This window comes from Triticum urartu, chromosome 6A (genome assembly GCF_056163025.1).
Source record: "Triticum urartu cultivar PI428250 chromosome 6A, HENAU_Tu73, whole genome shotgun sequence".
NCBI lineage: Eukaryota > Viridiplantae > Streptophyta > Magnoliopsida > Poales > Poaceae > Triticum > Triticum urartu.
The window spans coordinates 94,253,173-94,281,010 of NC_141878.1; the positions used below are offsets into that span (position 1 = coordinate 94,253,173).

The 27,838-nt window shown below is 47.3% G+C and overlaps 1 protein-coding gene across 1 annotated transcript; it reads left to right on the forward strand.

The window, feature by feature from the left end:
- Positions 1–12,304: 12,304 nt before the first annotated feature.
- Positions 12,305–16,627, forward strand: LOC125514168 (eukaryotic initiation factor 4A). The gene is made up of 5 exons (XM_048679443.2): positions 12,305–12,510; positions 13,497–13,569; positions 13,665–13,771; positions 14,862–15,292; positions 15,731–16,627. Exons 2-5 carry the CDS (start codon positions 13,499–13,501, stop codon positions 16,364–16,366), a joined length of 1,245 nt encoding a protein of 414 aa, XP_048535400.1. The 5' UTR covers positions 12,305–12,510; positions 13,497–13,498; the 3' UTR covers positions 16,367–16,627.
- Positions 16,628–27,838: the final 11,211 nt, after the last annotated feature.

The window sequence follows — 27,838 nt, forward strand, 5'->3', positions numbered from 1 at the left end:
GAGTCCATGGATTATACGCACTCCCACCCTTCCACCCTTGCTAGCCTCTCTAATACCGCGCAACTTTCGCCGGTATCATACACCTACCATATACCTTCCTCAAAACAGCCACCATACCTACCTATTATGGCATTTCCATAGCCATTCCGAGATATATTGCCATGCAACTTTCCACCATCTAGTTCATCATGACATATCCATCATTGTCATATTGCTTAGCATGATCATGTAGTTGACATAGTATTTGTGGCAAAGCCACCGTTCATAATTCTTTCATACTTGTCACTCGTGATTCATTGCATATCCCGGTACACCGCCGGAGGCATTCATATAGAGTCATACTTTGTTTTAGTATCGAGTTGTAATCATTGAGTTGTAAATAAATAGAAGTGTGATGATCATCATTCAATAGAGCATTGTCCCCCCAAAAAAGAGAAAGGCCAAAAAAAGAAGGCCCAAAAAAATATAAATAAATAAAAAGGGGCAATGCTACTATCCTTTTTTCCACACTCGTGCTTCAAAGTAGCACCATGATATAGCGAGTCTCATATATTGTGCTTCAAAGTAGCACCATGTTCTTCATATAGAGAGTCTCATATGTTGTCACTTTCATATACTAGTGGGAATTTTACGTTATAGAACTTGGCTTGTATATTCCAATGATGGGCTTCCTCAAATTGCCCTAGGTCTTCGTGAGCAAGCAAGTTGGATGCACACCCACTAGTTTCTTTTGTTGAGCTTTCATACATTTATAGCTCTAGTGCATCCGTTGCATGGTAATCCCTACTCACTCACATTGATATCTATTGATGGGCATCTCCATAGCCCATTGATACGCCTAGTTGATGTGAGACTATCTTCTCCTTTTTGTCTTCTCCACAACCACCATTCTATTCCACCTATAGTGCTATATCCATGACTCACGCTCATGTATTGCGTGAAGATTGAAAAAGTTTTGAAAAAGTTAGAGTATGAAACAATTGCTTGGCTTGTCAACGGGGTTGTGCATCATTTAAATACTTTGTGTGGGGAAGATGGAGCATAGCCAGACTATATGATTTTGTAGGGATAACTTTCTTTGGCCATGTTATTTTGAGAAGACATAATTGCTTTGTTAGTATGCTTGAAGTATTATTATTTTCTATGTCAATATAAACTTTTGTCTTGAATCTTTCTAATGTGAATATTCATACCACAATTAAGAAGATTTACACTGAAATTATGCCAAGTAGCACTCCGCATCAAAAATTCTCTTTTTATCATTTACCTACTCGAGGACGAGCAGGAATTAAGCTTGGGGATGCCTGATACGTCTCCAACGTATCTATAATTTTTGATTGCTCCATGCTATATTATCTACTGTTTTGGACTATATTGGGCTTTATTTTCCACTTTTATATTATTTTTGGGACTAACCTATTAACCGGAGGCCCAGCCTAGAATTGCTGTTTTTTTGCCTATTTCAGTGTTTCGGATAAACAGAATATCAAACGGAGTCCAAACGGAATAAAATCTTCGGAAACGTGATTTTCTCACCGAACGTGATCCAGGAGACTTGGACCCTACTGCAAGGGATCAAAGAGGTGGTCACGAGGGTGGGGGGCGCCCCCCCTAGGGCGCGCCCCTACCTCGTGGGCCCCTCGGTGCTCCACCGACGTACTCCTTCCTCCTATATATACACACGTACCCCAAAACGATCAGAACAGGAGCCAAAACCCTAATTCCACCGCCGCAACTTTTTGTATCCACAAGATCCCATCCTGGGGCCTGTTTCGGAGCTCCGCCGGAAGAGGGTCGTCATCACGGAGGGCTTCTACATCATCCTAGCCCCTTCGATGAAGTGTGAGTAGTTTACCTCAGACCTTCGGGTCCATAGTTAGTAGCTAGATGGCTTCTTCTCTCTCTTTGAATCTCAATACAAAGTTCTCCCCCTCTCTCGTGGAGATCTATTTGATATATTCTTCTTTTTGCGGTGTGTTTGTTGAGACCGATGAATTGTGGGTTTATGATCAAGTTTATCTATGAATAATATTTGAATCTCTCTGAATTCTTTTATGCATGATTGGTTATCTTTGCAAGTCTCTTCGAATTATCCGTTTGGTTTGGCCAACTAGATTGGTAGTTCTTGCCATGGGAGAAGTGCTTAGCTTTGGGTTCGATCTTGCGGTGTCCTTACCCAGTGACAGAAGGGGCAGCAAGGCACGTATTGTATCGTTGCCATCGAGGATAACAAGATGGGGTTTATTTCATATTGCATGAATTTATCTCTCTACATCATGTCATCTTGCTTAAGGCATTACTCTGTTTTTAACTTAATACTCTAGATGCATGCTGGATAGCGGTCGCTGAGTGGAGTAATAGTAGTAGATGCAGAATCATTTCGATCTACTTGTCACAGACGTGATGCCTATATACATGATCATGCCTAGATATTCTCATAATTATGCACAATTCTATCAATTGCTCAACAGTAATTTGTTCACCCACCGTAGAATACTTATGCTCTTGAGAGAAGCCACTAGTGAAACCTATGGCCCCCGGGTCTATTCTCATAATATCAATCTCCATCACTTTTATATTGCTTTGCTATTTACTTTGCTTTTACTTTTTTACTTTGCATCTTTATATCAAAAATACCAAAAATATTCTATCTATCAGATCTCACTCTCGTAAGTGACCGTGAAGGGCTTGACAACCCCTAATCGCGTTGGTTGCGAGTAGCTATCGCTTTGTGCAGGTACGAGGGACTTGAGCGTGGGCTCCTACTGGATTGATACCTTGGTTCTAAAAAACTGAGGGAAATACTTACGCTACTCTGCTGCATCATCCCTTCCTCTTCGGGGAAAGCCAACGCAAGCTCAAGACGTAGCACGCGTCTGGAGCACCGACAGTTCGTCGGACGAGGACCAGTCCAGGCCTTTCTTAACCCAGGATGTAAGCCGCACAGGGGCGCCGGATCGAAACTCGGGAGAGGCGGCCCGTTCCTTGCCGCACGGCTCAGTGATGTAAAACCAGTACTGTTGCCACTCCTTGACAGAATCATTAAAGGTTCCCGTTGGCCATATGACGTTGGGCATCTTGCTCACCATAGCGCCCCCGCACTCGGCATGCTCGCCGCCCACCACCTTGGGCTTCACATTGAAAACCTTCAGCCATAAACCGAAGTGCGGCGAAATGCGGAGAAAAGCCTCGCACACGATAATGAATGTCGAGATATTGAGGAAGGAATTAGGGGACAGATCGTGAAGATCAATCCCATAATAATACATAATGCCACGAACGAACGGGTGGAGGGGAAACCCTAGCCCGCGGACAATGTGAGGGAGCAATACAACCCTCTCGTGGTGTTCCGGAGTGGGGACGATCTGTCCCGCCGTCGGGAGACGGTGGCTGATTTTCTTGGCCAGATGCCCGGCCTCCCGAAGCTTTTTGATGTCCTTCTCTCGGACGGTAGAGGCCATCCATTTGCCTCCTGCTCCGGATCCGGACATCTTTGGAAGACCTTTTGTGGGTAGAGAAGGTGAACGCTTGGGCGCTGGAGCTTGAGCAGAAGGGAATGAATCGGGAAGAAGGCGTGCGGTGAAAAGAGTGAATCCTCGCCCCTTTATAAGGGCGGAAGAGGCGATGCGCCTCCCCACTCACCTGGTAAAGCCTCTTATTCCCCAAGAGCGGTAATTTATGGCGCGGTTGGGTTACCCACATCCGTATTAACGAGAATCCCGTGATAAGGGGACACGATCTCTGCTTCAACAAGACGTGCCAAGGAAACCACCTCGCGATATGTGCAGTAGCTGGTTGAGAAAATCGGTGCGGGCCGTGGTATGATGTCACGCTGTCGAACGTGACAACATATTAGATTTGTGGAAATATTATTCCCTCTACGGTGGTATGTGGAACTTGTTTTGCAGAGTCATACATTATCCTTGTGTTCAAAATCTTCTATGGAGTATTCAGAGGAGGAACCCGCCTTGCAATGTCGAAGACAAATCTGCGTGCCAAACTCATCGTCATTAAAGCCTGGTTCAGGGGCTACCGAGGGAGTCCTGGATTAGGGGGTCTCCGGACAGCCGAACTATATCTTTTGGCCGGACTGTTGGACTATGAAGATACAAGATTGAAGACTTCGTCTCGTGTCCGGATGAGACTCTCCTTGGTGTGGAGGGAAAGCTTGGCAATATGGATATGTAGATCTCCTCCCTTGTAACCGACTCTGTGTAACCCTAGCCCCCTCCGGTGTCTATATAAACCGGAGGGTTTAGTCCGTAGAAAAACAACAATCATACCATAGGCTAGCTTCTAGGGTTAGCCGATATGATCTCGTGGTAGATCAACTCTTGTAATACTCATATCATCAATATCAATCAAGCAGGACGTAGGGTATTACCTCCATCAAGAGGGCCCGAACCTGGGTAAACATTGTGTCCCCCGCCTCCTGTTACCATCCGCCTTAGACGCACAGTTCGGGACCCCCTACCCGAGATCCGCCGGTTTTGACACCGACACGCATCGTCACCTCGTCCTTAGCCAATCTTCGCTTAATCCGTAGCCCCTGTTTGGAGTTGCAAATATTAGCAACAGAACCAGTATCAAATACACAGGTGCTACTGCGAGCATTAGTAAGGTACACATCAATAACATGTATATCACATATACCTTTGTTCACCTTGCCATCCTTCTTATCCGCCAAATTCTTGGGGCAGTTCCGCTTCCAGTGACAAGTCCCTTTGCAGTAGAAGCACTCAGTCTCAGGCTTAGGTCCAGACTTGGGTTTCTTCACTTGAGCAGCAACTTGCTTGTCGTTCTTCTTGAAGTTCCCCCTCTTCCCTTTACCCTTTTTCTTGAAACTGGTGGTCTTGTTGACCATCAACAGTTGATGCTCCTTCTTGATTTCTACCTCTGCAGCCTTTAGCATTGCGAAGAGCTCGGGAATCGTCTTATTTATCCCTTGCATATTATAGTTCATCACAAAGCTCTTGTAGCTTGGTGGTAGTGATTGAAGAACTCTGTCAATGACACTATCATCAGGAATATTAACTCCCAATTGAGTCAAGTGGTTGTGGTACCCAGACATTCTGAGTATATGTTCACTGACAGAACTATTCTCCTCCATCTTGCAGTTGTAGAACTTATTGGAGACTTCATATGCTCCATGATGTTCAAAACGTCGTTGAAGTCCCGGTTCTAAGCCGTAAAGCATGGTACACTGAACTATCGAGTAGTCATCAACTTTGCTCTGCTAGACGTTCATAACATCTGGCGTTGCTCCTGCAATAGGTTTGGCACCTAGCGGTGCTTCCAGGACGTAATTCTTCTGTGCATCAATGAGGATAATCCTCAAGTTACGGACCCAGTCCGTGTAATTGCTACCATCATCTTTAAACTTTGCTTTCTCAAGGAACGCATTAAAATTCAACGCAACAACAGCACGGGCCATCTATCTACAACAACATAGACATGCAAAATACTATCAGGTACTAAGTTCATGATAAATTAAAGTTCAATTAATCATATTACTTAAGAACTCCCACTTAGAAAAACATCCCTCTAATCATCTAAGTGATCACGGGATCCATATCAACTAAACCATGTCCGATCATCACGTGAGATGGAGTAGTTTTCAATGGTGAACATCACAATGTTGATCATATCTACTATATGATTCACGCTCGACCTTTTGGTCTCAGTGTTCCGAGGCCATATCTGCATATGCTAGACTCGTCAAGTTTAACCCGAGTATTATGCGTGTGCAAAACTGGCTTGCACCCGTTGTATGTGAACGTAGAGCTTATCACACCCGATCTTCATGTGGTGTCTTGGCACGACGAACTTTCGCAAAGGTGCATACTCAGGGAGAACACTTATACCTTGAAATTTAGTGAGAGATCATCTTATAATGCTACTGTCGACCTAAGCAAAATAAGATGCATAAAACATAAACATCACACACAATCAATATAAATGATATGATATGGCCATCATCATCTTGTGTGTGTGGTCTCCATCTCCAAAGCACCGTCATGATCACCATCGTCACCGGCTTGACACCTTGATCTCCATCGAAGCATCGTTGTCGTCACGCCAACTATTGCCTCCACGACTATCGCTACCGCTTAGTGATAAAGTAAAGCAATTACATGGCGATTACATTTCATACAATAAAGCGACAACCATATGGCTCCTGCCAGTTGCCGATAACTGTGTTACAAAACATGATCATCTCATACAATAAAATTTAGCATCATGTCTTAACCATATCACATCACAACATGCCCTTCAAAAACAAGTTAGACGTCCTCTACTTTGTTGTTGCATGTTTTACGTGGCTGCTACGGGCTGAGCAAGAACCATTCTTACCTACGCATCAAAAACCACAACGCGGTATAGTAATTGCTTTTTGATCTTCAGAAAGAACCCTGTTCATTGAATCCTATTCAACTAAAGCCGGAGAAACAGACACCCACTAGCCACCTGTGTGCGAAGCACATCGGTAGAACCAGTCTCGCGTAAGCGTACGCGTAATGCCGGTCTGGGCCGCTTCATCCAACAATGCCGCTGAATCAAGAATCAACTAGTGACGGCAAGCAGTATGTATATACCCACGCCCACAACTCCTTTGTGTTCTACTCGTGCATATAACATCTACGCATAAATCTGGCTCGGATGCCACTGTTGGGGAAAAAAATTCCTACGCACACGCAAAATCATGGTGATGCATTGCAAAGAGAGGGGAGAGTGTCGTCCACGTACCCTCGTAGACCGTAAGCGGAAGCGTTATGAGAACGCGGTTGATGTAGTCGTACGTCTTCACGATCCGACCGATCCAAGTACCGAACATACGGCACCTCCGAGTTCAGCACACGTTCAGCTCGGTGACGTCCCACGAACTCTGATCCGGCAGAGTTTCGAGGGAGAGTTTCGTCAGCACGACGGTGTGATGATGGTGATGATGATACTACGGACGCAAGGCTTCGCCTAAGCACCGCTACGATATGACCGAGGTGGATTATGGTGGAGGGGGCACCGCACACGGCTAAAAGATCAACTGATCAACTTGTGTGTCTTGGGGTACCCCTCTGCCCCCGTATATATAGGAGCAAGGGGGAGGCTGGCCGGCCCTAGCAGGGCGCGCCAGGAGGAGTCCCACTCCCACCGGGAGTAGGATTCCCCCCTTTCCTAGTTGGACTAGGAGAGAAGGAAGGGGGGAGAGGGAGGAAGGAAAGGGGGCGCCGCCCCCCTCCTAGTCCAATTCGGACCAAAGGGAGAGGGGCGCGTGGCCTGCCCTGGTTTCCTCTCTATCTCCACTATGGCCCAATAAGGCCCATACATTTACCGGGGGGTTCGGGTAACCTCCCGGTACTTCGGTAAAATCCCTATTTCATCCGGAACTATTCCGATGTCCAAATATAGGCTTCCAATATACCGATCTTTATGTCTCGACCATTTCGAGACTTCTCGTCATGTCCATGATCATATCCGGGACTCCGAACTACCTTCGGTACATCAAAACACATAAACCCATATTACCGATCGTCACTGAACTTTAAGCGTGCGGACCCTACGGGTTCGAGAACTATGTAGACATGACCGAGACTCGTCTCCAGTCAATAACCAATAGCGGGACCTGGATGCTCATATTGGTTCCTACATATTCTACGAAGATCTTTACCGGTCAAACCGCATAACAACATACGTTGTTCCCTTTGTCATCGGTATGTTACTTGCCCAAGATTTGACCGTTGGTATCCTTATACCTAGTTCAATCTCGTTATCGGCAAGTCTCTGTACTCGTTCCGTAATGCATCATCCCGCAACTAACTCATTAGTCACAATGCTTGCAAGGCTTGTAGTGATGTGCATTACCGAGAGGGCCCAGAGATACCTCTTCGACAATTGGAGTGACAAATCCTAATCTCGATCTATGCCAACTCAACAAGTACCATCGGAGACACCTGTAGAGCACCTTTATAATCACCCAGTTACGTTGTGACGTTTGGTAGCACACAAAGTGTTCTTCCGGTACTCGAGAGTTGCATAATCTCATAGTCATAGGAACATGTATAAGTCATGAAGAAAGCAATAGCAACAAACTAAACGATCATCGTGCTAAGCTAACGGATGGGTCAAGTCAATCACATCATTCTCTAATGATGTGATCCCGTTAATCAAATGACAACTCATGTCTATGGTTAGGAAACATAACCATCATTGATTCAATGAGCTAGTTAAGTAGAGGCAAACTAGTGACACTCTGTTTATCTATGTATTCACACATGTACCAAGTTTCCGGTTAATACAATTCTAGCATGAATAATAAACATTTATCACGATATAAGGAAATATAAATAACAACTTTATTATTGCCTCTAGGGCATATTTCCTTCAGTCTTGACCATATCACATCACAACATGCCCTGCAAAAAGAAGTTAGACGTCCTCTACTTTGTTGTTGCAAGTTTTACGTGGCTGCTATGGGCTTCTAGCAAGAACCGTTCTTACCTATGCATCAAAACCACAACGATTTTTCATCAAGTGTGCTGTTTTAACATTCAACAAGGACCGACCGTAGTCAAACTCGATTCGGCTAAAGTTGGAGAAACAGACACCCGCTAGCCACCTGTGTGTGAAGCACGTCGGTAGAACCAGTTTCATGAACACGGTCATGTAATGTCGGTCCGGGCCGCTTCATCCAACAATACCGCCGACTCAAAGTAAGATGTTGGTGGTAAGAAGTATGACTATTATCGCCCACAACTCTTCGTGTTCTACTCGTGCATATCATCTACGCATAAACCTGGCTCGGATGCCACTGTTGGGGAACGTAGCATGCAATTTCAAAAAAATTCCTACGATCACGCAAGATCTATCTAGGAGATGCATAGCAACGAGATGGGGAGAGTGTGTCCACGTACCCTTGTAGACCGAAAGTGGAAGCGTTAGGTTAACGCGGTTGATGTAGTCGAACGTCTTCATGATCCAACCGATCCAAGTACCGAACGTACGTCACCTTCGTGTTTAGCACGCGTTCAGCTCGATGACGTCCCTCGAACTCTTGATCCAGTAGAGGGTCGAGGGAGAGTTCCGTCAGCACGACGGCGTGACGACGGTGATGGTGATGTGATCCGCGCAGGGCTTCGCCTAAGCACTACGACGCTATGACCGGAGGAGTAAACTGTGTAGGGGGGCACTGCACACGACTAAGAGAACTCTTGGTGTGCCTTTGGGGTCCCCCTGCCCACGTATATAAAGGAGGGGGAGAGAGGCCGGCGGCCAGGAGGGGCGCGCCATGGGGGGAGTCCTACTTGGACTCCTAGTCCAAGTAGGATTCGCCCCCCCTTTCCTTTCTTCCACCGGAGGGAATAGGAAGGAGAGGGAGAGGGAAAGGGAAGGGGCAGCGCCACCCCCGCGGGCTTCCCTCTCTCTCCCTTAGGCCCATGTTGGCCCAACACTTCCCCGGGGGGTTCCGGTAACCCCTCGGTACTCCGGTGAAATACCCGAATCACTCGGAACCATTCCGATGTCCAAATACAACCTTCCAATATATGAATCTTTACCTCTTGACTATTTCGAGACTCCTCGTCATGTCCGTGATCTCATCTGGGACTCCGAACAAACTTCGATGACCAAAACACATAACTCATAATACAAATCGTCATCGAACGTTAAGCGTGTGGGCCCTACGGGTTCGAGAACTATGTAGACATGACCGAGACACATCTCTGGTCAATAACCAATAGCGGAACCTAGATGCTCATATTGGTTCCTACATATTCTACGAAGATCTTTATCGGTCAAACCGCATAACAACATACGTCATGCCCTTTGTCATAGGTATGTTAGTTTCCCGAGATTCGATCGTCGGTATCATCATACCTAGTTCAATCTCGTTACTGACAAGTCTCTTTACTCGTTCCGTAATGCATCATCCCGCAACTAACTCATTAGTCACATTGCTTGCAAGGCTTATAGTGATGTGTATTACCGGGAGGGCCCAGAGATACCTCTCCGAAACATAAAGTGACAAATCCTAATCTTGATATATGCCAACTCAACAAACACCTTTGGAGACACCTGTAGATCATCTTTATAATCACCCGGTTACGTTGTGACGTTTGATAGCACACAAAGTGTTCCTCCGGTATTCGTGAGTTGCATAATCTCATAGTGAGAGGAATATGTATAAGTCATGAAGAAAGCAATAGCAATAAAACTAAATGATCATAATGCTAAGCTAACGGATGGGTCTTGTCCATCACATCATTCTCTAATGATGGATCTTGTTAATCAAATGACAACACATGTTTATGGTCAGGAAACTTAACCATCTTTGATTAATGAGCTAGTCAAGTAGAGGCATACTAGGGACACTCTGTTTTGTCTATGTATTCACACATGTACTAAGTTTCCGTTTAATACAATTCTAGCATGAATAATAAACATTTATCATGATATAAGGAAATATAAAAAACAACTTTATTATTGTCTCCAGGGCATATTTCCTTCAGGACGTGGCCGAGCGGTCGAGCCCGATGGCGTGTGACTCTGCGACCACGAGAGCTTCCCTGGCCATCCGGGCATGGTGCCTCGCGTGACATGCATGACGGTCACGCCTCGCGTCCGTAGCGTGCTTGCCATACACCATGCCGACATTTACCTTCGGCTCGGGGACGACACGCCACTGAAGGGATTGCACCATCTCTTATAACTCTTTTGAGATCATAATGTGACGATAAGTTTGCACATATATAAAGTTTGCAAGTTTATTGCATTGGTGAATTCTTATGTGACATATAATGTTATGTGAGTGCAAAGTAGATTAGTACAAAATGATTCAATATCTTACTTCTTTGAGAGAGATTAGCATTGATGATGACTATGGCCATGTTTGGTTACAGAGACCAGACTAGAAAGAGTCCCTTTTAATCCCTACTATGTAACCAAACAGGAGGGTCTTTTTCTTTAAGGACTAGAAAAAGACTCTACTGGAGGGTCTTTTTTCTTTAGTCCCTGGGACTAAAAAAAGTCTAGTCCCTTACAACCAAACACCCCCTAACTCTATCCGTTAAGAAGGATAGTGACAAACAATTTGGTTTACTAAAGATGTACTCCCTCCGTTCCTAAATATTTGTCTTTTTAGAGATTTCAAATGGAATACCACATACGAATGTATATAGACATATTTTAGAATGCAAATTCACTCATTTTGCTTCATATGTAGTCACTTGTTGAAATATCTAGAAAGACAAGTATTTAGAAACGAAGGGAGTACATAAGTGCAATGTGAGACCTTCATGTAATTTTCATTATGTTTGAGGTGTCTTTTACTTCTGATGAACTTTTGTAATAGATCAAGATATTTTTCGCAACAATAAATAAATTACAGTGATACATCGATTACTTATTTTATACTTAAACTAGGTATATTCCAGTTGCCATGAAGGTCAAATATTTTTTCTATAACACGCTAAAAGGACCATACGAGGGAAATGCATTGGAGCTGTCAGGTGTCACACACCCTATATGAATATAATATTAGAAAAAACCAACTTTTTTAAAAAAATTCCGAAATCTTGGCATATCAAACATGGTGCCCATTCCACCCCGCATTTTAGTTTTGTGAGGAATGGACACCCATAATATCCGTGACCAAGAAAATACATCATCCATGTTTGATTTTCAAAAAATTCAGTTTTTTTTAAAATTTCCTAGTATTTTATAATACTTATATTAATATAGGGGTGTGTGTGGCACCCCATACAAGGAAATTAGAAAAAAAAACTGAATTTTTTCAAAATCAAACATGGGTGCTGTAGCCGTGTTGGGGCATGTAATCAACGGTTGGGGGCATGTTCCTTGGGGGCCAAGGTTCTTTGGTACCTTGGCGTGGCCGTGTGGGCTACATCAATCAACCAAAAATCAAGCACGCGGTGAGCTGTACGCGGCAGATCCGTCGTGTGCGCCACCACGTTCACACGGCTGCATCCAGGAGACGTGTCCAGTTCAGCACTCCTGGAAAATACCAAATAAATCCAGCTCGCACACTTGCAGTAATAAAAAAACATAATAATGCTCTTGCCAGAACAATACAAGGAAATAAAATACTCGTGTTACTGGAAAAGGGCCGTGAGGCGGGGCGTCGGGGCCCAACTACCCAACCCAAACCCAAAGCCCACGGGAGCCATCACAGTGGAGAAAGAGAAACCCTACTCGTCCCCCGCAGAGAGAGAGAGAGAGAGACGAGACGCGAGACGAGAGAGGGGAACGAGTCGAGCCGCGCGCCGCTTCCGTCGGGGACCAATATAAGCCGGCTTTCTCTCTCCTTCTCCCCACAGCCCACCAAACCCTCGCTCTTCCCACCGCAGGAAAGAGCTCCTCTCCCCTCCCCACCCCCACCGCCTCCGCCGACGAACCGATCGAATCCGGGACCCCGATCTCGGATTCGCTCGGCAGATCAGCGCGCACCAGCCCCCAAGCCCCCGGATCGCACTTCGTCCTCCCCACCGCGCGCTTCAGGTAACGTCTCCGGGGAGATCTCTCCTCCGCTTCTTTTTTCTCCCCGTGTGGTCGGCGGCGTTCGGTCGTGCTCGATCGATCTGGGCTGGGCCGTGTCTGGCTTCGTACTGGATCGATCTGGGTATGGTTAGTTCCGTTGTGGTACTGGATCTGGGGGACAGTCGGCGGGAGGGGAGGTTTTTTCCCCGGGCGTTTGCGGGAGGGGATCGATCTCGAGATTCAGCGATTTAGGTTCCGCAGCCTCGGTCTCAGAGAATTTTTTAGCTTCATGCGCGATTTAGTTTCCTGCTAGTTTAGCCTTGTCTAGTGGGTTAGACAGATTTAGGCTAGGCTCTTGATGATGATTTCGTTTTACACGTCTAATGGTGTGCGCTGCGTACTGTGGACTGGGGGACTGTGCATGCTTTGCTTCGTTTGGTTAGGTACACTGTCTACTTTTGTTAGTTGTGACCGGTGTGAACCAGTACCTGGGAACAAACGTCTTGAGTAGTGTTCTGTGTCCCATAATGGGTGAAGGAAGAATCGTGGGAAGTACATGTACTTGTTGAACTTGAGTGCTAGGTTCTATTGGCGTGCTTTTGATGCCTATAATTATCGCATGTGCATGTGCTCCTTCAGAGTTAGGTACACTGTTTGTGTTGTTAGTTGTGATCTATCATCTATGTGAACTACACAAACATGTTGAGAGTAGTGTCAGGAATCACGGAAAGCTATTGGCTTGCTTTTTTTTGCCTCCAGTTATTGCTGGCCATGTGTCCTGCATACTGCTAAACTGACCTAGTTTGTAAAGTTCGCATGGTTATTTCGAGGTGCAATCTTGTTAATTTGACTTCTTTCTTTTCCTGTTCGAATAGAACATCATCTGGGATTTGTGTCCACTTAAGTGGGATAGTCTAATGCTATTATGTATGCAATCAATGGTTGTTTGGTACCAAAATTCCTGCCACTGCTTTCTGTTAACATGCTCCTGTTTTTGTTCAATACAGCCATGGCAGGAATGGCACCAGAGGGTTCGCAGTTTGATGCTAAGCAGTATGACAGCAAGATGACCGAGTTACTGTAAGTCAACTCTACCAATTTATTGTCTCAGCCTTTGGGGGCCATTTTAAGCTCTCCTTTTTTGCTCAACAGATTGCATGATTATGAATATGCAGGAACCAAGGTGACACTGGGGAGTTTTTCACCTCGTATGATGAGGTGCATGAAAGTTTTGATGACATGGGTCTCCAAGAGAACCTTCTTAGAGGCATCTATGCATATGGTATACTTCCATCAGTTTGTAATCTCATATTCCATAGCCCTTGATAGCAGTCTGTTTTAATCTACACGATCTGCCTTTCTTCTGTATAAACCATTTTCTGTGTGATGGGAGGACTACCGAGTCTTCTTGCTTTATGTGGAGCAAACATTTCATGTTTGTATATTCCTAAGCAAATGTCACAAAGTGAGCCCCCTGATGTTGAGGTTTCCCTAGGGTTTCCTCTACCAGATGGTAGTCTCATATTCCATCGCCCTTGATAGCAGCATAGCGGCAGTTAAACTTTGGGAATTGCCATGAGACGCACATCTGTTATTGTGTGCATTTTGTTTCATACACATTCTTATGCCTTGTTGGTAATGGATTGCATGTTTCAGTTTGGTTATTGTGCTTATTTTCTGTATAAAAACCATATTCTGTGTGATGGGAGGACATCCGAGTCTTCTTGCTTCTATGTGGAGCAAACTTTCCATGTTTGTATATTCCAAGCAAACGTCACAAAGTGAGCCCCCTGATGTTGAGGTTCCTCTGGGGTTTCCTCCACCAGTTGGCTGTCTCATATTCCATCGCCCTTGATAGCACCATTGTTGCACTTAAACTTTGGGAATTGCCATGAGACACACATCTGTTTTGTGTGCATTTCATTTCAAACGCATTCCATCTGTTTTGTTTTTTGCACGTTGTGCTATTTCTGTATGAAAACTACTTTCTGTGTGATGGGAGGACATCCGAGTCCTCTTGCTTTACTTGGAGCGAACTTTCCATGTTTGTATATTCCCAAGCAAACGTCACAAGTGAGCCTTCTGATGTTGAGGTTCCCCTCGGGTTTCCTCCACCAGATGGCAGTCTCATATTCCATCGCCCTTGATAGCAGCATTGCTGCAGTTAAACTTTGGGAATTGCCATGAGATGCACATCTTTTATCATGTTTTTCATTTCAAATGCATCCTTGTGCCTTGTTGCTAATGTGTTACATGTTTTTTTTCTGTATAAGAACCAACTTTTGTAATGTGAGGATGAGTTTTGCTTTCCTTCGACACTCTTAAACAATATAGTTTGGTCATCTTACAAATACAAACACTTCTATTTGTAGGTTTTGAGAAGCCATCAGCCATTCAGCAAAGAGGAATTGTTCCCTTCTGTAAGGGTCTTGATGTGATTCAGCAAGCTCAGTCTGGAACAGGAAAAACTGCCACCTTCTGTTCTGGAATCTTGCAGCAGCTTGACTATGGATTGGTTGAGTGCCAGGCATTGGTCCTTGCTCCAACCCGTGAGCTTGCACAGCAGATTGAGAAGGTCATGCGTGCTCTTGGTGACTACTTAGGCGTCAAGGTGCATGCTTGTGTTGGTGGAACTTCTGTTCGTGAGGACCAAAGGATTCTTGCCAGTGGGGTGCATGTTGTTGTTGGCACACCTGGTCGTGTGTTTGATATGTTGCGCAGGCAATCCCTCCGCCCAGATAACATCAAGATGTTTGTGTTGGATGAAGCTGATGAGATGCTTTCACGTGGTTTCAAGGATCAGGTCTACTTCTTACACATAATTACTTAGAATTCTGCAGATTGTTTTTACTATGTGTCTTTAAAACTTAGAAGCTTCTGTGTGCACATGTTCATTCACATGTGATATTATTTACATGTTACTATTTCTATGGTATAGCTGCAACTTGCTTCTTCATCATTTATACTAGTCTATTCCTCTGTCCCAAAATAAGTGTCAACTTTGTAACTTAGTTCAAAATTGTACTAAGGCTGAGACACTTATTTTAGGATGGAGGGAGTACATTTACATTCTAAATGTAGAGACTATTTGTCTTTTACATGCGTCATTATTTATAATATTTTACTTAATTACTATTGATACTCCAATTTATATTTTTTCTATGATTTGTACACCAACTACTAACTGTTGTACGTCATGTTGCTTAATTAGCTAACTAACAGGCGACTTTATCTGTTGCAGATCTATGATATCTTCCAGCTTCTTCCATCAAAGATTCAGGTTGGGGTGTTCTCTGCTACCATGCCTCCTGAGGCCCTTGAGATTACCCGCAAGTTCATGAACAAGCCCGTGAGGATTCTCGTCAAGAGAGATGAGCTTACCCTTGAGGGTATCAAGCAGTTCTATGTCAATGTGGAGAAGGAAGAGTGGAAGCTGGATACACTCTGTGACCTGTACGAGACCTTGGCAATTACCCAGAGTGTCATCTTTGTGAACACCCGCCGCAAGGTGGACTGGCTCACCGACAAGATGAGGGGAAGGGACCACACTGTCTCTGCCACGCACGGGGACATGGACCAGAACACTAGGGACATCATCATGAGGGAGTTCAGATCTGGATCTTCTCGTGTGCTCATCACCACTGACCTGCTGGCCCGTGGTATTGATGTGCAGCAAGTCTCCCTTGTCATCAACTACGACCTGCCGACTCAGCCTGAGAACTACCTCCATCGCATTGGTCGTAGTGGTCGGTTCGGGAGGAAGGGAGTTGCCATCAACTTTGTCACCCGTGAAGATGAGAGGATGCTGTTTGACATCCAGAAGTTCTACAACGTGGTCATTGAGGAGCTCCCGGCCAATGTCGCTGACCTGCTCTAGATTATATCTTAGGAATGCAGTAAGGTGCTTGATAAAGTTCATTTTTGTTGAATATCTCCCAACTCTCAGTTTTGGAGTGGTAAGGTCTGGGTCTGTTTGAATCGTGGTTAAGGATGGTCTGAGTTTTTCTTGTTATGCAATGTCTGGAAATTTTTGTAGTGCGTAGGCTGTGCCATCTCCTGGGCTAGCTGGGATAGAGTAACTCTCATGAGTATTTTACTTTTCGTTGTGAAGTTATTTTATTGCGCATCTGTTTTTGCATGCTCGAGCTCACATCTTTTTCCTTCTATCATGTATGATCGAGTAAAATTGAAACAGCGTTGTTCTGTCGTAGCAGCAGCGATCGGCTAGCCTAGCATATGTTCAGTTTGAATTTGTGAAATTTAGGCTGTACAGAAAAACCAAAATTGTGGCCCAACGGCAAAAAAAAAACGGCCTACCTGAAAATACATATTTGTTTTTTTATTGTTTATGCCAACGTCACGCCAGATCAATGTGAACGGATCCTTCCCTCCGGGCGAGGCGTTGGCAGGATGGGGGAGTTGCTCTACGTGATGCTGAAGGGCAAAGTCGGTATCTATTGCTGCTGATATGGGGACTCACCTGAAGATTTGGATCACCTTATGCTGCTGTCATTAAAGACATCTTGTTCTAGTTTTTTTTAGAGTAGCAGCACTTTATTCAGAGCATTTACAGCCGAAGGTTGCAAATTTGGGCCCTCAAATGCGCGTCCGCGGGTAATGACCGGGCGTGCCTTAAATTTTATAATTTATAACCACATATCCTATTTTCAAAACATCTGTTACATGCAGGGCCATGTATGTCGATCATCCCGTCCATCTTGTCGCCTGGACATCGAAAATTGCTCATACTTAACATTTTCACACCTCGTCGAGTGATGAGCTAGTCGACCAGCTTAAATATTCGGGTCGTCCAAACGGAATAAGCTTCTGACATCATTGCATTCTTTATTAAGGATATGGACCCTTACTATGAATCTTCTATCTTTATCACATAAAAGATTCATAGTCAGGGTCTATCTCCTTCACATGGGGAACATTAGGGTTAGCTTTTTTGGATTACTATGTGTCTTTGCATCAAAATAAAATAAAAATCGTATCAACATATATGATCCAAACAAATTTGACACTCGATGAACAATCATCAGTCCATGAAATGCAATCTAATGTCAAATTTATCTCGAGAATTGATAGACCTACACAACAACACCAAGCTTGCCGCCATCCGCTGGCGCAACTATTCAAGCCGGGCGGCGTCTGCCTCACCTGGCGACGTGGGAATAAAATTTGGTTGCATCAATGAGAGAGGGAGGAGTTTCGGGCGCTGCAGGTGGGACCGTTGACCTGCAGCAGGGTCAGCGGGCGTGCCTGGGCGCCCCATCTCCGCCTCATATTTGGGCTGGATATGAGAGATGTCGATCAGCCCGTGCATTTGAGGCCCGTTTAAGGCGTCCGTCTGGGTTAGATTTTCGCGACCGAGCAGTGACTGGGCGACCCGCTCGAGCGTATGAGATGAGTTTGAGAGGTCCAGTTGTAGATGCTCTTACACCACGATAGATTTGACTCGGAGTATGCTCACAGCTACGAGCAATTGTGTGCTAGTACATTCAACAAATGTTTTACATGAATAAAAGAGCAAGCTTGAAAACCTGCTGCCGGAGATTCAATGTCAGCAATCATCGTACCTACTGTAGATCGATCCCTGAAGGCAACACCAAGTCTTTGGACCAAAGAGAGACAGTTAGAGGCTAGGATTATTTTAGAGAAGCCCTCATCACGGGCAAGGGCAAGGGCATGGTGGCAAGCCAAAGCCTAAGCAAGTTCAGGCATCATGATCCCTTCAGACTGCTTATTACAGGCCAACAAGCATTTTCCGTTGTGGTTCCGTATCACAATGCCGATTCCCATCCTTTGAGAGCTCGAGAACAGTGCAACATCCACGTTAATAATGACTGATCCTTTCGCTGTTGGAGTCCATAGAGCCACTGACAGAGGACTCACGCCTAGAGGTCGAACTAGTTTTGGAAAAATGATGCACAATCAGATTCAGATAAGCTTTAATCTTCTCAGCCACCCTACAACAAAGCAACACAGTAGCATTGTTGCGAGCATCATTTCTAGCCTCTCAAATGTGCCAAGCTGTTACAGCAAGAACCGTACCTGAAAGGGAGGAACCTCGATCAAGGAAGTCAAAAATCCATTGCTTGGCGTTGACAAGTTTCTTCCTGCACAATTGGAGGGAACAGGTCTCCTTCACCAACTTCCAGACTTCACGAGCAAACGGGCAAAAGAGAAGTAGATGCTCCACCCTCTCCACCCTACCATAGAAACAACAACAACCATCCTCCTTAACAATATGGCATCGCTGAAGTTGGAAACCAATGGGAAGACAATCATGAGAAATTCACCAAAGGACAATTTTCATCTTCCGAGGAGCCTTGATGGCCCATAGCGCTTTCCAGTGCTTCTCCTCAGAACGAAGGTTGGAGCTGAGCCCCCTGCCATCCACACTAAGGTCTTTACAGAAGACAAAAGACTTGGCCAAATTATACACAGTTAACCATGTAGATCCCAAACTTATTGTGTGGCCACACGGCAAAGTCATCAGCTCCATGTTGACTGATAGAGAGATGGAGAATTTCATTCGCCACCCAGTCATCAAAACAGCCCCGCACCACTTCCACATCCCAGGATTTGAGGTCCTTAGACAAAAGAAAATTCACCCTTGTGTCCTCAGGGGTTTGTATAAGTGGTCTGTAACGCCCCCGATTCAATCGTACACTAATCATACACGCAAACGTGTACGATCAAGATCAGGGACTCACGGGAAGATACCACAACACAACTCTACAAATAAAATAAGTCATATTACAAGCCAGGGGTCTCGAAGGCTCGAATACAAGAGCTCGATCATAGACGAGTCAGCGGAAGTAACAATATCTGAGTACAGACATAAGTTAAACTAGTTTGCCTTAATAAGGCTAGCACAAACTGGGATACAGATCGAAAGAGGCGCATGCCTCCTGTCTGGGATCCTCCTAAACTACTCCTGGTCATCGCCAGCGGGCTGCACGTAGTAGTAGGCACCTTCCGAGTAGTAGTAGTCGTCATCGACAGTGGTGTCTGGCTCCTGGACTCCATCGTCTGGTCGCAGCAATCGGGTATAGGAAGGGGAAAAAAGGGGGGGGGGAGCAAAGCAACCGTGAGTACTCAACCAAAGTACTCGCAAGCAAGGAGCTACACTACATATGTATGCATTGATATCAAATGGATTAAGGGTATCATATGTGGACTGAACTGCAGAATGCCGGAATAAGGGGGGATAGCTAATCCTTTCGAAGACTACGCTTCTGATAACCTCCATCTTGCAGCAGGAGAAGAGAGTAGATGGTAAGTTCACCAAGTAACATCGCATAACATAATTCTAACCGATGATCCTTCCCTCGTCGCCCTGTGAGAAAGCGACCACCGATTGTATCTGGCACTTGGAAGGGTGTGTTTTATTAAGTATCCGGTTCTAGTTGTCATAAGGTCAAGGTACAACTCCAAGTCGTCCTGTTATCGAAGATCACGACTATTCGAATAGATTAACTTCCCTGCAGGGGTGCACCACATTTCCCAACACGCTCGATCCCCTTTGTCTGGACACACTTTTCTGGGTCATGCCCGGCCTCGGAAGATCAACACGTCGCAGCCCTACCTAGACACAACAGAGAGGTCAGCACGCCGGTCTAAATCCTATGGCGCAGGGGTCTGGGCCCATCGCCCATTGCACACCTGCACGTTGCGAGGGCGGCCGGAGAGCAGACCTAGCAATCTCCATTACAAAGGAAGTTGCGTTACGCGGTCCAACCCGGCGCGCGCCGCTCAGTTGCTAACGTCACGAAGGCTTCGGCTGATACCACGACATCGAGTGCCCATAACTGTCCCCGCGTAGAAGGTTAGTGCGTATATGCCAGTGGCCAGACTCAGATCAAATACCAAGATCTCGTTAAATGTGTTATCTTGAAATAACCGCGAATGCCGACCAGGGCCAGGCCCACCTCTCTCCTAGGTGGTCTCAACCTGCCCTGTCGCTTCGCCACAAAGATCCACACAGAGGTCCGTTGGGACAAAGGTCCTTTCAGCCCCCAATCCGTGAATCACTCGTGGGTGCTCCACGAGCCGACCCGACTTTAATCACCACAAGTATCATATTTTATGTATAAGTATATACCCGTGACCAGATCCCAAGTGATCACGGCCCGATAGTATAGCATGGCAGACAGACAAGAATGTAGGGCCACTGATGATAATCTAGCATCCTATACTAAGCATTTAGGATTGCAGGTAAGGTATCAACAGTTGTAGCAACAATGACAGGCTATGCATCAGGATAGGATGAACGGAAATCAGTAACATGCTACACTACTCTAATGCAAGCAGTATAGAGGAGAGTAGGCGATATCTGGTGATCAAGGGGGGGGGGCTTGCCTGGTTGCTCTGGCAAGAGAGAGGGGTCGTCAACACCTTAGCCGTACTGGGTAGCAGCGGCGTCGATCTCGGTGTCTAGCGAGAGAAGAGGGGCAAGAAATAATAAATACAATGCAAACAAATGCATGACGATGCATGTCATGACAAGCGTGAAGCTAGATGTGCCCTAACACGGTACGAGGTGGTACCGGTGAAGGGGGAAAACATCCGGGAAAGTATTCCCGGTGTTTTGCATTTTCAGACAGATGAACCGGAGGGGGAAACTTGCGTGTTTGCCATGCTAAGGATGCATGGCGGACGAACGGGCTGCGTATCCGGATTTGTCTCGTCGTTCTGAGCAACTTTCATGTACAAAGTTTTTCCATTCGAGCTACGAATTAAAAGATATTATTTTCTAAAGATTTTATTAATTTCTGGAATTTAATTAATTATTTAATTTAATTCAAAATTGGATTTATGACATTAGCATGATGTCATGCTGACGTCAGCAGTCAACAGGGGTTGACTGGGTCAAACTGACGCGTGGGTCCAGTGGGACCCACCTATCATACTCTGTTAGGTTAATTAGGGTTTAGTTAATTGATTAGGTTAATCTAATCAGGATTAATTAGTTTAACTAATTCTTTAATTAATTAATTAAGATTAATTAAGTTAATTAATTAATTAATAATTATTTTTTCCCTTTTTTTTGTTGAAACGTTCTCGGCATGGGGCCCCATTGTCATAGGGCCATTGGGCCTTAGTGGGTGCGGGCGTTCGGTTGCGGGCGTACCCGAGTGGGCACTCGCCCGCAGGGCGGGACGAGGCCGCCGAGGGCAAGAGGCGAGGCCACCGGCGACGAGGAAGCCTGCCGGGCGGCGCAGTGGGGAGGCGGTCGCGGGTGGCGCGTGTGGGGAGGCCACGCGGCCAGGCGGCGCGGGCGGAGGCGGGGCACGCTGGGAGCGGCGGCTAGCGACGAGCGGAGCAGCAGGCTGCGCGAGCAGCGCCCGAGGAGCAACGAGCAGGGCGACGCGACCCATGTGCGGTCGAGCGACGAGGCCGGGAGCAGCACAGCTGCGTGGTGGGAGCGGGCGACGGAGGCGCAACAGCAGTTCAGCAGACACGAGAGGCGACGGGCAGGCGCACGCGAGCGAGACGTGGCCCGGGCGCGCGCGTGCGTGGCCCCGAGGCGCAGGAGCGCGACCAGGCTAGGTGCGAATGCTATAGGAGGAGCGGTGGGCAAGCGTGGGGGCAGCAGACGGGCGCTGGGCTGCGCGGGGTCGGCGGTGGCCGAACGCGGCCATGGCGGTCGCGCGCGCAGACGAGGCAGGGTGAGGCCATCACGGGTTCGAGCGCGTGCGCGGGGGCGGAAGAGAGGAGGATCGGCGCGCGCTCACGGGGGTATGCAGGGATCGTGGCAGTGGGGGTTGAGGAGGACGACTGTGGGAGTCCTGGATTAAGGGGTCTCCGGACAGCCGGACTATCTCTATTGGCCGGACTGTTAGACTATGAAGATACAAAATTGAAGACTTCGTCTCGTGTCCGGATGGGATTATACTTGGCGTGGAAGGCAAACTAGGCAATACGGATATGGATATCTCCTCCTTTGTAACCGACCTTGTGTAACCCTAGCCCTTTCCGGTGTCTATATAAACCGGAGGGTTTTAGTCCGTAGGACACAACAACTATAACATACAATCAAACCATAGGCTAGCTTCTAGGGTTTAGCCTCTCTGATCTCGTGGTAGATCTACTCTTGTACTACCCATATCATCAATATTAATCAAGCAGGACGTAGGGTTTTACCTCCATCAAGAGGGCCCGAACCTGGGTAAAACATCGTGTCCCCTGCCTCCTGTTACCATCCGGCCTAGACGCACAGTTCGGGACCCCCTACCCGAGATCCGCCGGTTTTGACACAGACATTGGTGCTTTCATTGAGAGTTCCTCTGTGTCGTCATTTTTAGGCCCGATGGCTCCTCCGATCATCAACAACGATGCGGTCCAGGGTGAGACCTTTCTCCCCGGACAGATCTTCATATTCGACGGCTTTGCACTGCGGGCTAATTCGCTTGGCCATCTAGAGCAGATTGAAAGCTACGCCCCCGGCCATCAGGTCAGATTTGGAAGTTTGAACTACATGGCTGACATCCGCGGGGACTTGATCTTCGACGGATTTGAGCCACAGCCGAGCGCGCCGCACTGTCACGATGGGTATGACCTAGCTCTGCCACCGAACAGTGCCCTGGAGGCCGCGCCCGCATCAGCTCCGACCCTTAGCTCGGAGCCAACTACGCCGATCGAGGACGGGTGGCTAGACACCGCCTCGGGGGCTGCGGTCTCAACGGCGATCAAGCCGAACACCAGCCTCATCCTGTGCGAAGCCCGTGACTCCAAGGTGCCGGAATCTTTTCTAGACTCCGAACCTTCCGCGCCCCTGCCAATCGAATCCGATTGGGCGCCGATCATGGAATTCACCGCCGCGGATATCTTTCAGCACTCGCCCTTCGGCGACATTCTGAATTCACTAAGGTCTCTCTCCTTGTCAGGAGAGCCCTGGCCGGACTATGGCCAACAGGATTGGGATGCGGACGACGAAGAAATTCGACGCCCACCCACCACCCACTTCGTAGCCACTGTCGATGATTTAACCGACATGCTCGACTTCAACTCCGAAGACATCGACGGTATGGACGACGATGTAGGAGACGAACATGAACCAGCGCCTATAGGGCACTGGAAAGCCACCTCATCATATGATATATACATGGTGGATACACCCAAAAAAGGCAATGGCGACAAGATAGCGGAGGATGACCCCTCCAAGAAGCAACCCAAGCGCCGACGTCAGCAGCACCGCTCTAAGTCCCGCCAAAGCAAAAGTGGTGATACTGGCACAGGAGATAATAACACTCCGGATAGTGCCGAAGACAACAACAATCCCCTCCAGCAAGATTTAGAGCAGGAGGATGGAGGAGCCAGCCCTCCTGAGAGAGCGGCAGACGGAAAGGAGAAGGATGATAATTACATACCCCCCTCCGAAGACGAGACAAGCCTTGGCGACGACGAATTCGCCATGCCAGAGGACCCCGTCGAACAAGAGCGCTTCAAACGCCGGCTTATGGCCACGGCAAATAGCCTGAAGAAAAAGCAGCAGCAGCTTCAAGCTGATCAAGATCTGCTAGCTGACAGATGGACTGAAATCCTCGCTGCCGAGGAATATAAACTCGAGCGCCCCTCCAAGAGTTACCCAAAGTGCAGGTTGCTACCCTGACTGGAGGAAGAAGCGTATGATGCGGCTGATCGGCCACCTCGTGGCCGTGATAGAGAGGCATTCCAGTCAAAAGCTCAGCCCGCACCCCGACGCCATTCAAATAAAAAACATGGGGAAACACACCAGACCTGCGAGACGTATTGTAGGACAATGCAAAGAATGCAAGATCGATCTACGGATCATGAGGGCGCGCCACTATGCGAGACGACAAACGTCACGCCGGATACAGTAAAAGTAAATCCGTCCGGGCCGAACACAGTGGGCAAGACCCATTCGAGATGCGTCGCGATATAGCCCAATACAGAGGTGCCACACACCCTTTATGCTTCACAGACGAAGTAATGGATCATCAAATCCCAGAAGGTTTCAAACCTGTAAATATTGAATCATACGACGGCACTACAGATCCTGCGGTATGGATCGAGGATTTCCTCCTCCACATCCACATGGCCCGCGGTGATGACTTACACGCCATCAAATACCTCCCACTAAAGCTCAAAGGACCAGCGCGGCATTGGCTTAACAGCTTGCTAGCAGATTCCATTAGCTATTGGGAAGATCTGGAAGCCGCATTCCTCGACAACTTTCAGGGCACTTATGTGCGGCCGCTAGATGCCGATGACTTGAGCCACATAATTCAGCAGCCAGAAGAGTCGGCCAGACAATTCTGGACTCGGTTCCTTACAAAGAAAAATCAAATCATCGACTGTCCGGATGCAGAGGCCTTAGCGGCTTTCAAACACAACATCCGTGACGAGTGGCTAGCCCGGCACCTTGGTCAGGAAAAGCCGAAATCTATAGCAGCCCTCACGACACTCATGACCCGCTTTTGTGCGGGAGAAGACAGCTGGCTGGCTCACAGCAATAACATGTCAAAAAACCATGGTACTTCGGATACCAAGGACGGCAATAACAGGTCATGTCGCAACAAACATAAGCGCCGTATTAATAGCGATAATACTGAAGACATGGCAGTCAATGCCGGATTCAAAGGCTCTAAACCCGGTCAGTGGAAAAAGCCATTTAAACAAAGTACGCCAGGCCCGTCCAGTTTGGACCGCATACTCGATCGCTCGTGCCAAATACACGGCACCCCCGACAAGCCAGCCAACCACACCAATAGGGATTGTTGGGTATTCAAGCAGGCCGGCAAGTTAATTGCCGAAAACAAAGATAAGGGGCCACATAGCGATGACGAGGAAGAGACCCGACAGCCGAACACCGGAGGACAGAAGAGGTTCCCCCCACAAGTGCGGACGGTGAACATGATATATGCAACACACATCCCCAAACGGGAACGGAAGCGTGCGCTCAGGGACGTATATGCGTTGGAGCCAGTCGCCCCAAAGTTCAACCCATGGTCCTCCTGTCCGATCACCTTCGATCGCAGGGACCACCCCACTAGTATCCGTCATGGCGGATTCGCCGCACTGGTCCTAGACCCAATCATTGACGGATTTCACCTCACTCAAGTCCTTATGGATGGCGGCAGCAGCCTGAACCTGCTTTATCAGGACACAGTGCACAAAGTGGGTATAGAACCCTCAAGGATCAAACCCACAAAAACGACCTTTAAAGGCGTCATTCCAGGTGTAGAGGCCCATTGCACAGGCTCAATTACACTGGAAGTGGTCTTCGGATCCCCGGATAACTTCCAAAGCGAAGAGTTAATTTTCGACACCGTCCCGTTCCGCAGTGGTTATCATGCACTGCTCGGGCGAACCGCATTTGCTAGATTCAATGCGGTACCGCATTCTGCATACCTCAAGCTTAAGCTGCCAGGACCTCACAGAGTTATTACTGTAAATGGAAACACAGAACGCTCTCTCCGAACAGAGGAGCACACCGCGGCCCTCGCGGCGGAAGCGTAAAGCAGCCTCTCAAGGCAATCTACTAGTTTGGCGTTTCAAAACCAGGACACCTCCAAGCGCGCTCGAAGTAATCGGCAATTAGACCGCCTGGCGCGATCTGAGCTCGCGTAGCAATGCGGCCCCACCCCAGTCCCAGCCAAACGGCGACATCCGTGCCACGCTTACATAATTACGCATTAAAAATACCATGGGCGCAGGTGGGGAGGGGGGCACAACTGCGACACGCCCCAAGATGCGGCTTAAACCGCACTAGGGGCTTCCCGCTTTGTTATTTTTTCTCTTTTTCAGGACTTTAATCTCTGGAAACCCTGTCCGGAAGCACTATTGCCGAACACATGATGCAACAACCAAGGAGGCAGGAAGCTACGTCACACCATGGAATTCCCAGGTGGATTACAGTAATGAGTGAAATATTTAAATTTAGTACTATTCCTCAGCCTGCCCTTGGAAGGGACACAGTCCTACTCTTTGCTTATCGCACTATCTGTATCATTCTGCTTTAACGCACATTTTTGAATAAACAAATGCATAGCACTACGACTATTATTGCATTCTTGTTATATATATATGTGTGTGTGTTCATTAACGACGCCTTGCAACCGTACACTTTGGTATGACCAATACACCAGGGGCTTACGTACCCCACAATATGGTGTGAAAAGTCCGAACACTTTCACAAGTGCGACACCCCGAACTTATAGCATTATATGCATCAGCTCCGAATCATGTCTTTGGTCAAATGTTGGGTTTGCCCGACTCTTATGTTTTGGTATCTTACGTTCCGCTCTATCGGCTAAGGTAGCGCTAGGAGAACTACTGCGATTGTGCCCCGGTTCTGCCGGGCTTAGCACCTCAGTAGAGAAAGCTAAAACTGACTGTTATGATAAGGTGAGAGACTGGTCGCTGTTCGGTGAGGTTTTCGAATCCCTAAAGACTTATGCCGCTTAGGGCGAGGGGCCGACCCTGTCCGGCTTAAAGGCGTGTATCGCGCCCTGAATTCGGCCTTCCGAATACCAGTGCTTCGCCGAAATTTAAAATTATAGAATTCTATGGCTAAGTGAGAGTGATAAAGCATTATTAGTCCGGTTGCCTTGTTCGCTGTGCTGAGCACCTCCCTCGAAGGACCCAAACATGGGAACAAGAGTGCTCAGGTTTATCCCGAACACCCCAGCACTCGTGGCATGGGGGCAGAAGCCGAGGACTAGCCATCTCTCAGATTGGATAAATGGCCAAACAGAAGGCCATATTTTAAATTCAAACAAGCGTTGCATAGCGCATATGAAACAAGTTTTCATAAATACAGGATAAAACGAGCAAGTCTCACTCAAATATTACATCTTTAGAACACTCATCCGCTATAAGACAGGCACCCGGTAGAACACCCTCGTAGTACATCTCGGGGTGGCGGTGCTCCTTGCCCTCCGGCGGCCCTTCCTTGATCAGCTTCACGGCGTCAAGCTTGACCCACTGCAATTTCACACGGGCGAAAGCTCGGCGTGCACCTTCAATGCAGATGGATCGCTTGACAACCTCTAGCCGCGGGCAGGCATCCACAAGCCGCCTCACCAGGTCGAAGAAGCTGTTCGGAAGGGCGTCGCCAGGCCACAGCCGGACTATAAAGCCCTTCATGGCCTGTTCGGCCGCCTTATGTAGCTCGACCATCTGCTTCAGCTGGTCGCTCATTGGCACCGGGTGTTCGGCCTCAGTATACTGAGACCAGAACAGCTTCTCCATTGAGCTTCCACCCTCAGCCTGGTAAAATTGTGCGGCATCGGACACGCTGCGGGGCAAATCTGCGAATGCTCCTGGAGAGCTCCGGATTCGGGTAAGTAATCGGTAATTTACTTTTACATGC

Excerpts from the sequence above, each read along its gene's own strand:
- LOC125514168 (XM_048679443.2), top strand. The coding sequence starts at position 13,499 with ATGGCAGGAATGGCACCAGAGGGTTCGCAGTTTGATGCTAAGCAGTAT. Across the intron at positions 13,570-13,664 it reads AGCAAGATGACCGAGTTACT|GAACCAAGGTGACACTGGGG; the intron begins GTAAGTCAACTC and ends ATGAATATGCAG. Across the intron at positions 13,772-14,861 it reads TAGAGGCATCTATGCATATG|GTTTTGAGAAGCCATCAGCC; the intron begins GTATACTTCCAT and ends TTCTATTTGTAG.